The sequence below is a fragment of the Castanea sativa genome, chromosome 11, assembly GCF_040712315.1.
Source record: "Castanea sativa cultivar Marrone di Chiusa Pesio chromosome 11, ASM4071231v1".
NCBI classification, from domain to species: domain Eukaryota; kingdom Viridiplantae; phylum Streptophyta; class Magnoliopsida; order Fagales; family Fagaceae; genus Castanea; species Castanea sativa.
In genome coordinates, this window is record NC_134023.1 from 24,876,503 (window position 1) to 24,890,549 (window position 14,047).

At 37.2% G+C, this 14,047-nt stretch overlaps 1 protein-coding gene across 1 annotated transcript; it reads left to right on the plus strand.

Moving 5' to 3' along the window:
- The first annotated feature begins 4,297 nt into the window (after positions 1-4,297).
- LOC142616264 (uncharacterized) lies at positions 4,298-7,261 on the plus strand. Its single transcript, XM_075789146.1, has 3 exons — positions 4,298-4,524; positions 4,743-5,344; positions 7,101-7,261. The coding sequence occupies exons 1-3, from the start codon at positions 4,298-4,300 to the stop codon at positions 7,259-7,261; spliced, it is 990 nt and encodes a 329-aa protein (XP_075645261.1).
- The last annotated feature ends 6,786 nt before the right edge of the window (positions 7,262-14,047 follow it).

Below are 14,047 nucleotides of genomic sequence, written 5' to 3' on the forward strand. Positions count from 1 at the left end.
GGCGAGTCATCCCAATCGTGAGACCCACTCAGCTATGAGTGGGAGTAAACATACCGCTGAAACATGATATATTTTTTCAAGGTTTGGAGGGCATAAAAAGAAAATTCGGAAACTTAAATTACAAATTTTCATAAAAATTTAATTTATTAGAAAATGATAAATTTAATCATTTAATTACATAATTCTAATATTTTTCCCACACATGTGAGCTCAAAATCTCTTTTAATAGGTGAAATACAACACGTAAAATTTTTATTAGCAGATAAATTTAATCATTTAATCAAATAATTCTAACAATCATAAATAAGTAGAATTGCAAAAGGTGAAAAGAGAAGTCCTTATTTTTTTAATTAGAAAATTTTTGAAACATCGAACCAAAATAAACAAAGAGTTTTGCAAATAATTATTGTTCTTTAATTGCAAATGTCTTAAACTATTGAACCAAAGAAACAAAAAGTCCTAATTTTTTTAATTTGTTCTTATCTTTGATGTAATTTAAGAGTATTTTAATTATATTTTCAAAAAATGTGTCGCATGGCAGAATTTCATACTCTCCCACTCTCTAAACAAAAAACATCAAATCACTCCATTTCATTTTTGTGAGATTTTAGAGCAACCAACTTGATCAACTGGCTGTTCAAACCTCTAACCTAACCCTAAACTCCCATTTTCCCTATAAATACCTTTATTTTCTAACCAAAAGGTCAAAAACTTTTACTTTACGAAAACTCTGTTGAAATCAAGATTGACAGTAGAGCAATTTCTTGAACAGATATTCCCATTTCACGTGCTAGGACTTTGGACATGGATGTTTTACAAATATATATATATATATATTTCCCATTTTACTAAGCTCGAGAAAGGCAATCTAATATGAACAATTAAGTTAACTCAATAAGCCCCACTCGACGTGTCTTGTGGGTTCTCTCGTTGTTAGTACCGTGCCTAAAGAATGAAAGCAAAGACATTGGTTAATGGGCAAAAGCCTGGTCCAAATGTCCAATGTACTGGACCTGTCACAATTGTGATACATCTACTCTTGCTTATGTATCAATATGTCATCATCCTAATGAGTTAATGCACTGGAGGCTCTGAACCAAAGCCAAGTTGTTCGTTGATAATATTTCTAACTTTCTATTTTGAACCAACATATTATTTGCTGAGAAAAAGAAAGCTATACATACATACATACATACACACACACACACACACACATATATATATATATATATATATATATATATTCAGATTCTCCTAAAAAAATAAAACAAGTTATAATATACTAGCCTTTAAGAAAATGTATTGCATGTGCTTAAAAACTCTTCTATTTTTTGAGGTAAAGATTAATAATTTGAAATTATATATTTTTATTTTTCAAACAAAAAAAAATGATAAACTTTAGAAATAAACAGTAATTGTAATTTTTTTTTTTACATGTATTTGAAAGTGGTGTAGTAATATATAAAAAAGTTTGGATAGAAAAAATAAGATGAACATGAATGGAAAGAATGCTAAATTTTAGGAATTCTCTTAGTTTTTTTTTTTTTTTTTAAATTGAAGGTGTTTTACTTTTATTCAGATGAGAAAAGAATCAAAAATACTAAATTTAAAGAATAAAAAGATGAACTTGAAGGGGGGAAATCCTAAATTTTAGGAATTATCCTTTTAATTCAAAATGAAATTTATTATTATCTATACTATTATTTAAGGGGGTTTTCACTGTTTAGGACTCTCATTTTTTGGTTCAAAAATGTATCATACACCCCTATGTTTAAGTAGAAACAAAACTAAGGACAATCCGGTAAAAATACAACTCTAACTCCTACTAAAACATTGCCTAAAAAATATGATCACTCTTCTATTTATTTTCAAATTACTTTATCCACTTATAAATTCTAAATGTATAATATTAATAAGAAAACCTGTAAACCTTAACTTGGAATAAATGAAATATTATAACACAAAAAAAAAAAGCCTCATCGCACGCGTGAAGCGCATGTGATGAGGCTAGTTTTATTATTAAATATTTCCTCCTCTTCTCTCTTCAATCATGACCATTGAAAACAAATAATTAAAAAAAAAAAAAAGAATGAAGACATAGTAAATAAAGAATAAAAAAAGAATATTTAAATGAAATAATAAAATAATAGAGATTGGGATGTTGGATGTATTATAAAGTGGATTGATATTATAGGTAAAGTAATTTTTTAAATGGTAAAATAGATATTGCTATGCAAACCTAGATGTGAACGCTTATTAATTTGATCAATAGTAGCTTCATTCTCATAATATCTCTAATGAGGAGAAAAATAGTTCACATGATCTAATCGTGGGAAACTTATAGATTTTTTCTTTACATATCTTAAATTAGAAAGCCCCCGCCCTTTATTAACTAAAATTTGATTAAGAACAACCTTTTTGGTTCTGATGAGTAGCATATAAATGGTCGTCCATTACTTGCAAACTATCTATGACAATGACTAGTAAGGGTATGGACAAGCGTATGTGCATTAACTCCAGGCAGCAATCAATGACTGGGTAGTGAATGGCACAAAAACCATTACCATTGTCTAATAATGCAGAATTAAGGAATAGTTTCAAACAAAAAATGTTGGAATTAATTTGCAATCAATAAGCATTGATTACCCAGCTACAACATAACGGTATTATGAGTATCAACTCAGCCTAAGGTTATATAAAGCCAAGAGAAACAGGTAAAACGGCATGAACACACAATTGCTATACAAATTACAATTTTTCCAGAAAGAATAAGCTAACTTAAGCATCGGAGGGTCCTTGGTAGGCCCGGTGCCCTTATCTATTGAGTACTTTCATCGTATCTCTACCAACAAAGTTCCTTGAGACACATGGACACTTTCACTTTAACACCTCCTATGAACCCAACTGTAATGGCCCAACAGATTCAAGCACTCATTGCTAATGTGCAAGAATTGATGATACAGAATGAAGAATTCAAGCACAAAAGGCGTGCCTTGGGACTTCGACTATGTCATAGTCTCGATGCAATTGCAATGATAATGATGGCGAGGCCCATAGTCCAGAGAATAGCAGAAGGGATACTGAAGAACATACCACGCAGTCAACTCGTGGTAGTGACCAAATGATGAAAAATATGAGAAAGGAATTGGACGAGGTCAAGAATGCCATGAGGAAAAAATAGCAATAAACCTGGATGGCATGATCAAGAGGACCGACTCGCCCTTCACAGCTAATGTTCTAGAGTGCCCCTTGCTCCCAAATTTCGTCTCCCTCAGCTGGAGGTCTACGATGGCACTAAGGACCCTCTGGACCACATAGGAGCATTCAAAACAATTCTGAGTCTCCAGCATACCCCAAATGAAGTTATTTGCAAAACATTCCCAGCAACCCTTAGGGGAGCAGCATAGGTATGGTTCAGTAAGCTGCCCGTAGCGTCTATTGCAAACTTTGACCAGCTAAGTGACTCCTTTGTCCATCACTTCATTGGAGGCCAACACTATAAGAGGCCCATTTCCTATCTGCTAATTGTGAAACAGTATGAGGGAGAGACCCTGAGGGAATGTGTGAAGTAATTCAACAAAGCAGTCCTAGATACTGATGAGGCTAACGAGCAGGTGATAATGATGACCTTCCAGGCTGGGTTAATCAATCCTAACCTTCTTTTCTCCTTAGGGGAAACTCCTTCGACTTTAATGATGGATCTGCTATTTAAAGTGCAAAAATTCATGAATGGGAAAGACGCGCTGACGGCAAAAGGATTGACAGATAAACGAAAGACAAACGAAGGTGCAGAGTCCCAAAGCAAAAAGGAGCGCAAAGATAATCGTACGGAAGCTAAGTCTAGCAAAAGTAGTCTGGAGGCATCATCAAAGAAGAAGCTGAATTTCACCCCTTTAGTAATGCTTGTATACAAGATTCTCAGCAAATAAAGGATGACCGTGCCTTGAAATGGCCTAAACCATTAAGCTTGTCCTTAAAGTGAAGAGATCTGAAGAAGTACTATTGCTTCTATAAGGACCATGGTCATTATACAGACGAATGCAAGGATTTGAAAGAATAGATAGAAGAGTTGATTAAAAGGGGGAAGCTCCAAAAGTTTGTTAAGAAAGATTATCAAGCTCGCCAGTGAACAGAGGAGAAATCTACTGATGACCAAAGAGAGGAAGATCAAGACAATCTCAAACCCATCATAGGAGAAATAAGGGCGATCACTGGAGGACTAGTCATTGGAGGATCATACAAGTCCCTGAGGAAGGCGGTGTAGAGGCAAGTGAACAACGTCCATGTCAAGCACCCAATGGCAAAAAATCGTCACACTAAGAATGACGACATTGTCGTCTCCAAGAAAGATGCGAAGCAGATCAAGCAGCCACATGATGACCCCCTAGTCATTATGCTAGCCATTGAAGGATGCAACACCCGAAGAGTGCTGGTGGACAATGGGAGCTCAGCAGATGTGATGTATATGACGGTTTTCAAGCAGATGAAGTTGGATCCAAAATGCCTTAAGCCTTTCAAGTCTCCGTTAGTTAGTTTCAGCGGAGACCGTGTTTATCCAAAAGGCATCATTTCATTACAGATTATAGCAGGGACCTACCCTACTTAAGTGACGAGGGTGGTAGACTTCTTGATCGTCGATTGCCCTTCGTCTTATAATGTGATTCTTGGGCAACCAACCCTTAATCGCCTTAAGGCAGAAACCTCCACGTATTGCCTAAAAGTGAAATTCCTGACCCCCACAGAACTGGAGAAATCATAGGGGACCAACTTTTGGCTCGAGAATGTTACCAGGCGGTCTTGGCATCTAGGGAAAATCACACTTGGATGGTAGAAGAAGAACCACCCAAACCCATGGAGAAGGCAAAAAATGTAGTGCTAGTAGAAGGAAATCCATCCAAAACCACCAAGGTAGGAAAGGAGCTTCAACAGACTTTGAAGGACAAACTGGTGAGGTTTTTGAAAAAGAACTTGGACATCTTTGCATGGAGCCATAAGGACATGCCAGGGATCGACAGACAAGTGATAGAACACAGTCTTAACGTTGACCCAATAAAGAAGCCTGTTCAACAAAAGAGACGAGTATTTGCTCTAGAGCGGAATAAAGCAATCATGGAAGAGGTGGAAAAGCTTTTAACTGCTGGATTCATTAGGGAAGTCTACCATTTAAAATGGTTTGCAAACGTTGTTAAGGTAAAGAAGTCCAATGGAAAATGGAGAATGTGTGTGGACTTCACTGATTTGAACAATGCATATCCCAAAGACAGTTTTCCCCTTCCTAGAATTGACCAACTTGTTGACTCAACGGCTGGCCACGAACTACTAACCTTCATGGATGCTTTTTCAGGTTATAACCAAATCCTAATAAAGAAAGAAGATCAAGAGAAAACTGCGTTCGTCACTAGCCAGGGCTTACATTGCTACAAAGTCATGCCGTTCGAACTAAAGAACGCAGGTGCCACCTATCAAAGATTGGTGAATCAAATGTTTAGCAAGCAGATAGGGAGGAATATGGAAGTCTATGTAGACGATATGCTCATAAAAATCATGGAAGCTAAAGCCCATCTTGTAGACCTTCAAGAGGAGTTTGATACCTTAAGAGGGTATAAGATGAAGCTTAAACCTACAAAGTGCCTTTTTGGAGTCTCATCAAGAAAATTCCTAGGTTTCATGGTATCTCAGCGAGGAATTGAGGCGAACCAAGAGAAGGTCAAAGCCATACTTGACAAGGTTTCTCCCAAAATAGTTAAGGAGGTGCAAAGACTAACGGGACGAGTAGCAACGTTAAACAAGTTTGTCTCAAAGGTCACTAACAAGTGTTTTCCCCTCTTTAAAGTTCTTAAACAGGTTTATTAATGGATGGGCGAATGTGAGGCAGCCTTTCAAAGTCTTAAGGTGTATCTAGCCAAGCCTCCATTACTAAGCTCGTCAGTAGAAGGAGTCTAGACAAGATAAAAGCAATAATGGAGATAAAGTCCCCAAAGATAGTGACAGAAGTACAGATCTCAATAGGAAAGGTTGCAGAATTGCACAGATTTGTCTCTTAAGCAATAGGCAAATGCTTTCCCTTCTTCAAAGTCTTGAAGAAGGCCTTTTAGTGGACTAACGAATGTGAAGAAGCCTTGATGAAGATAGAAGAATACCTAACACAGCTATCGTTGTTAAGCCCATCAATAACAGGAGAGAAGCTGCACCTTTATTTGGCAGTGTCCAATACAGTAGTAAGCTCAGCATTGATCAGGGAAGAGGAGGATGTGCAGAGGTCGGTGTACTATACCAGCCAAGCATTCTAGGGAACTAAAGCGAATTACCCAAAACTAGTGAAGATCGCCTTCACTCTAGTTGTCGCCTCTAGAAACTACACCACTACTTTTAGGCACATCCCATCGTCGTCATAACAGACCAACCTATAAGAAAGACGATGAACAAGATAGATGCAGCAGGGCACCTTGTCCAATGGGCTATAGAGCTTGGCCAGTTTGACATAGAATATCAGCCTCGGATAGCAATCAAAGCCCAAGTCCTCGTTGATTTCGTTACAAAATTCACTTATTCTCAAGAATAAGAAGGGCCCCAAAAGAAGATATGGATAGTCTAGACAGATAGGTCTGCCACCAAGAAAACCGGAGAAGCAAGGGTGGTCCTCATATCACCAGAAAGAGAAATCTTGAAGTACGCGGTCAGATTGTAGTTCCTAACAACCAACAATGAAGCTGAGTATGAAGCACTCTTAACAGAATTGAGTCTCGCAAGTACTTAAAGCCAAGACCTTCATCGTCCAAGCTGATTCTCAGCTTGTAGTTGGACAGGTAAAAGAAGATTATGAAGCAAATGAGGAAAGAATGCAGAAGTATCTGAAGATCGTCAAAGAACTTTTACAAACAATGTCGAGTTCCAGCAAATTCCTCATGCAAAGAATGCTAAAGCTGATTTCTTAGCGCAACTAGCCTCGTCAAACGAGCATGTCGTATCTCCTAAGTTATGCTAGAAACAAGGGGATAGCCCAGCATTGAGGGAGAACAGGTGATGAAGATACAAGAACAAGACGAATGCATGACTCCCATTGTCCGTTACTTGAAAGAAGGACAACTCCCAAAAAACAGGAATTCAGCACGAAAGATATAGATCAAAGCTACTCGCTTCATCAGCTATGTACTTATCTCCCTACCTTATCTCCGTTGTGCTAACAAGGAAAAGGCCAGCTATGTACTTCGAGATATACATGAAGGAATCTGCAGTAACCACGCGGGAACAAGATCTCTAGTAGGTAAAGCACTTAAAGAAGGTTATTACTGACCAACGCTACAGAAGGACGCACACGACCTCATAAAAACTTGTGACCAATGCCAACACTTCACAAACGTCCAAACACGACCAGGTAAGCCAATGACGCAGATAACCACTCCATGGCTTTTGCTTTATGGGGGATCAACATAATAGGACCATTCCCTATATGAAGGAAACTGTACAAGCTCCTCATCATTGCAATCGATTATTTCACGAAATGGGTGGACGCTAAGCCAACAACAACGATTACAGAAGCTAAGTTCACCAGCTTTGTATGGAAGAACATAATCTGCAGATTCAACATTCCAAACGTAATTATATCAGAGAATGGGAAGTAGTTTAACAATCTCAAGTTTCAAAAATTTTGCCAAGATTTAGGCATCAAGAACCACTACTCTTCTCCAATACACCCTCAAGCTAAATGGTCAGACAGAAGTGACAAACAGAAGTCTGCTCAAAATTATCAAAACTAGGCTTGAGGGGGCAAAGGGTGCATAGCCAAAAGAGCTGTCTAACATTTTATGGGTGTACAGGATGACCACAAGTGCCAACAAGAGAAACACCATTCAGACTAATGTTTGGAACTAAAGCCGTCATACCAGTGGAAGTATGACTAACGAACATCCGGATCAAGGCATACAAAGAGCAGAGGAACCAACAAGAACTCAACAATAATTTGGATCTGATCGACGAGGTGAGAGTCAAAGCTATACAGCAAATGGAAAAGTACAATGGAGTAATGACCAGGTACTACAACGAGAACGTGAAGGTGAGAAGATTCAACATAGGTGATCTCGTCCTCAGAAAAGTCTTGCAGGCAACAAAGGACACGTCCCAAGAGAAGTTAGGTCTAGCATGGGAAGGACCATACCAAGTCATTCACCACTCTAGAGAAGGATCATACTACCTGAAGACCTTGGATGGCTAAGAACTACCTCGTCCATGGAACATAGAACACTTAAAGAGATACTATCAGTAAGAACCCCCAAATATTTCAAAATGTTTACTTTTATTTAGATGTATTTCCTCTTCTTATTATTTTTTGTCTTACATAGATGATGGAATATTTTGTCCCTCTATCAATAAAGCATGGGCAAAAGTACTATTCAGGAATTATGCGAGTTGAGTTTTTTATGGCCAAATCGTCATTGATACATGACTTAGAAAAAGAATTAATACGTATTAAAAAACACAATTCATGCATGAGAAAAGTTACTAATACATAACAAAATTGTCATTCATATATGACTTAATAAAGTTATTAATACAAAACAAAGTTGTCATTCATACATGACTCAATAAAATTATTAATACATAACCTCATTGTCATTCATACATGACTTAATAAATTTATTAATACATAACAAAATCATCATTTATATATGACTTGATAAAATTATTAATACATAACAAAATCGTCATTCATACATGACTTAATACATAACAACATTGTCATTTATACATGACCTAATAAAAGTTATTAATATATAACGACATCTTCATTCATACATGACTCAATAAAAGTTGTTAATACATGACAACTTCATCATTTATGCATGACCTAATAAAAGTTATTAATACATGACTTAACCAAAGTTGCTATTATCGTCGTCCATACGTGACTTGAAAGAAAGATATCTAACACATAACCACGCTGTCATTCATACATGACATAAAAATTACTGCAAAACAGGTTCAAGGAAAAAATATTCATAAATTATGCTCAAAACAAACGAGCCCGAAAGATTATCCAAAAGAACGTTTAAAGAAGAAAAGTAAAATGGACATGCTCAAACAATGAGCCCCAAAAATGATAACGTTCTTGCCTTACAAAAAAATGATAAAAATTCTTGAGGAAGACTAGAAGGGGAGGAATCTGTAGGGATGCTCTCAGCTATACCTGGCACAACCTTGCCCTCCATCGCAACTTCAGAAGGACGATCCACCAAAACTTCTTCCATCACAACCTCAAAAAGACGATCCACCAAAATTTCTTTCTCTACTTCCATATCAAGCTAGGAGAAGTCCATCTAGGGGTGATTCTTGGCCAGGTACTTACGAAAGAGTTCGAAACCATCCACGTAGTAATCATAGAGCTTATTTGAAAACTCATCTGAAGCCTTAAACTTCTCTACCGCTTCAAAACCTGCCTTCTCAACCTTCATGAGGGCCTCTTCAATCTACTTATCCTTCAGTTTTGAGAAAGCCTTCTTAGTATCAATACTTTTTTCCAAAGTCTTCAGACGATCCTTGTCCTTCTTGGCCTCGTCAGAAAGAGCAGAAATTTGGATCATCAGTGACTCATTCTCAGCAGAAAGAGAAGAAATCCCAAATTAAGCCTCAACCAACTTCTTATCATAGTCCAAGTACTTCTCGGAGATGTACAAGGACTCTCCCAGCACCTATAGTAACAAGTAGGTGACAGTTCAAAGGTGTGCTTCAGAGACAAGGACGCACATCTGCATAAGCTTATGAACATGTGACAACATCAGCACAGAAGGAGGTTTTCCCATCGACAGTACGATTATCTTGAAACTTGGCCACCGAAGAGGTCACCACAACATCGTCTTTGGATGGTTCATTCTCCTTCTGACATTTCCTCAACAGAAGGCCACCAGATAGGCCAGCCTTGGCTTTCTTCTCCTGAGCTTCGACGAGTTTTGCTTTACTAAACCTAGTCGTCATTCTTAAAAAAAGGAAGGGAGAGACGATTCCTTAAAAAAAGGAGAAAAAGGAAATATCATTGGTGTGCTTACTCTTTTTTACGGTCTCAATGTTCTTTCAAACTTTGTTGGAAGGTTCTAGACCAAGAAAGTGGAAAAATAAAGATTGTGAGGAGATCAGCTTGTCAAAATCCTTGACAGTCTCCAAATATTCCTTAACCTTCTCTAGACGAGCGTAATATCACCTCTTCAGCTTAGGACAAACTTACCAAACCAAAAAACAGTAGACAACAAATTCAGAAAGAGTACACGAGCATAGAAACACGTAAACGTGAGTACGATTAAAGGACGCACCAGACACAGGAATCCCCCAAGTACGAAGCAACTTGGAAACTTCAGTTGAATCCTCACCAGGTATGGTCTCCCAACCTTCACCAGAGACGAAGAAAAAGCTCGTCTCCCAATTTCGAAGAGAAGAAGGGGAATTAAGAATCAACCTTGAGCTCCTATCCCAAGGTTTGAACTCCTAATAACTAGGATCCTTGGACCATCTTAGGGAGTACAAATGCAAAAATTCATCCATCCTAATGGTGTCTCCATCATTAGCTAACATCCATAGCACCATACAGCAAATAACTATCCTTCACTAGTTGGGCAGGAGCAAGCAGCAAATGGCCAAAAAGCTCCCTAAGAATGGGGTAGATGGGAAAGGAAAGACCACTAACGAAGTTAGCCTCGTAAAAAGCACACCTCGTCAGTGTAAGAATGCCAAGCTCTATCATCGTCATTAGGGATCCTAACCTTGATTAACAAAGGAAATTGAAACCTATTCCTAATTCTACCCTCGTCTTTCCCTTTTATAGCATAGCAAATATCCCAAGCTTTTATAGGGAGTGAACGGAAAAGTGACGTCAAGAGCCTTACGGTCCTCAAACGAGGACAAACCTATCTTAATTTCAGTAGACCTTACTTCACCCTCTCTAGACATTATCAAAGAATGGGCAATTCCCACTGAACGATGAACCAAAGGAAAAGGGAAACACAAGGCGAACCTAAAGGAACAATCTCCACCCATGAAAAGCCCAACCTCGGGGCGTTGTCTACCCACAACCTCAAGCAAACCACTCAAGCAAGCAAAGAAAAAAGAAATTAAGGGACAATCCAACCTAACCACAAAATAGTCTACCATTAAAGAACGAAAACAGAGAAAAGCAAAAGTGAAAGACTTACCAAAAGATGAGAGGGGAACAAGGGAGGCTCAAGGAAAAAGGAGGCTCCAGTTCAATTGAAACGCCACGAAGAAGGAAAGAACGAAGCAAAAAATGTAAAGAAAAGAAAAGAGGGAAAAAGGTAGAATAAATGGAAGAACATGAATGGGAATGCCGAAATTTACTGACACAAAGAAGACATCCAAACCGTACACATGGTGCGCAGCAGACAAGACAATAATTCGCAATAAATGTGTCTCACGCGAGGCACGAAACGACAAACGCTTATGTTCTTATCTCGTCTCAAAGACGAGAATACGAACATGGGGCAGCTGATGAGTCAAAAAAAACGTGGGATTGTCATTCCATGTTAATGATGACCGAAACGAGTGTTACACATTTTTGCACATTTTAATGACAAAACATAATGGACGGAGCAATGGTAACAAGTGAGATGTGTACTTCAGAGCTCCCATTGATGACACACTAGCCGTTGCCCATAAATGCTAAGATTCATTACCCATTAAGGCAAGAAACAACTATAAAAGAAAGAAACAATATTATCCAAAGGTACACACAAATACTCATCCAAAAACAACTCCAAGTCATTTTTCTCTCTAAATAATTTTCTCCCTTTCTAACTTAAGCATTGGAGTGTTTTTGGCAAACACCACACCGGTGTATTACACTTCTTCCCAACCTTTCTTGCAAGTTTGTACCAAAGACACGAACAACCACGAGATCGTCCATCCAGTGAGACGAGGTCCTCAACTTGGTGATTTTTGCATCATCAAACAAGATCTCAATCCGTTCATATATAGTATTTAGTTAACACAAATTTCACAAAGGCCCAAGGACAACTACCAATCTTAAAAGTATTTTAAGTACACAAGAGACTAATACCATCTAATCATTATGTTAGAGCTTGTTTAGCTAGGGTGATGGAACAATGAGAGAATAGGAATTTGTGGAAGGATGAAAAAGTACGAGGATAGAAGATATTTTATTTCCACCCTATGTGCCTGGTTGGAAATGGAAAAACAGAAGAATAAAAAACTAAAATCAACTCACCTTTGTTTGGTTGAGAAGAAAAAAAAGGATAAAAAAAGATAATTTGTATGAATTTACAATTATACCCAATATTACATTAGTGTTTTTAAAGATATCATTAATTTTTTTTTACGGTACATAAAATAAATACACACAAACTCAATCAATTATGTAATTTTAGAATATACACATAGAATGGTACGGTCCTAGAAAGCAATGTTGACAGTAGAGAAATTAAACATAATTGACCAACAACTAGCCTATGAAAAGAGACACTGGTCCAATATATTGACATACTTTGCATCTTTCATCTTTGGATTCACAAAATCAGTGTTCAGAACGTCAACATGCTGTAGCACCACAAAATTATACTGTTAAGAGGGGGTAATTCTTACATGCTTGGGAAGCAATGCTCCCTCCTCTCACATGAGAGGTGGGCTCCATGGTGGGACCCACGAGTGGGGTCCAGCCCTCATGTGAGAGGAGGGAGCATTGCTCCTGAAGCACCTAAGTTTTTTCCGTTAAGAGGGGAAAAAAAACAATTATACATTATGCCTTCCACATACTCCATCAATCCGTCTAGTCAGTTGGACCAGTAACCTAGTGAATTGCGACTAATCTCTTAGACTATACCGACTTTCCATCCTAAGAAGGACATCTTAATTACTATCAATTCCATTTGTTGTTGGTGTGATATCATCAACCAGGTTCATTCCTCAAGAGCTTAATGTCGCTTTGTCTTAGTGAGAACCCGTGGGGAAATTTTCATTGTTTTTTTGTCACACTTTGAACTAAACAATATAGATAGACACATGACAACAGTCGCATTCTTATAAAGTTCTTTCTCTACAAATGTGCAAGGCCTTCTGAGCAACTCAAAATTATCCTCAAAGAAAATTTCATCAATAAATCCACAATCATCCTAAATAATGCAATTGTCAAAGGATCTCCCATTGTTAAACAAAAGATATACTAATTATTACAAGATCATCTTATTTCAAAAATTCATAATCTCCTTTCAAGCGTACACCTTCAACAAAAGTTCCAAAACTTGATATTCTTCACAGTGTTTGTTTGGATTGGCGTCTGCATTCATCACATCTGCGTTTTTTGACCTTTTTTTTTTTTTTAAGTCCAATGCCTCTTGCACTGTTCAGGGGACATGAACAGTGCAAACAGTCAAATGAACAGTGATTTCATTAATGAACAATAACCGAAATATTTTTTTTTATTGTTTTCAGTTTTTAATTTTCAGCAAAATAAGCGATATCCAAACGCACACATAATCTGAAACTAGAGGGGGAGGGGATGAGTTGACAACTTAGTAAATAACCAAAGTCCTAATAAATTCTATCAAGTAAATAGATTTATAAAATAAGAAGTTATACATAAATCGAATATTTAAATCTTACAAATATATGATAGATGGATTAGAAAATAATCAATTTTTCATATATCAAAAGCTATAATTTACAATAAGTTCCAAAAACACATAAGCAGTTTCAAGGACTCAAAACAATTCAAATCTCAAACATAATTCATATTTTTAACAATCTTTTATGACTATAGTCACACTATATCCTCGTGTCTGGGCGTCGATTCATATGAAACTATTTCCGAGCTAATGTATATCCCCCATTAGCTGAATCCAAAAACACGACAAACTCGTGATATTCCAGATAGAACTAGTTTCAGTATCAATGAAATAACCTTCATTAACTGGGTATTAGAGTCAAAACATAGTCAGATTATCCAAAATCATAGTTCAAACAAAAATATATCTCGTTCAAATACTTATATAAAATCATATATTCAATTATCAAATATATTAATGACAATTCT

Bases quoted from the DNA above. Each gene is read 5' to 3' on its own strand.
- LOC142616264 (XM_075789146.1), top strand. From the start codon at position 4,298: ATGGCAAAAAATCGTCACACTAAGAATGACGACATTGTCGTCTCCAAG. The intron at 4,525-4,742 runs GTTAGTTAGTTT...TGACCCCCACAG, and splicing joins CTTAAGCCTTTCAAGTCTCC to AACTGGAGAAATCATAGGGG. The intron at 5,345-7,100 runs GTTATAACCAAA...CCCAAAAAACAG, and splicing joins CTTCATGGATGCTTTTTCAG to GAATTCAGCACGAAAGATAT.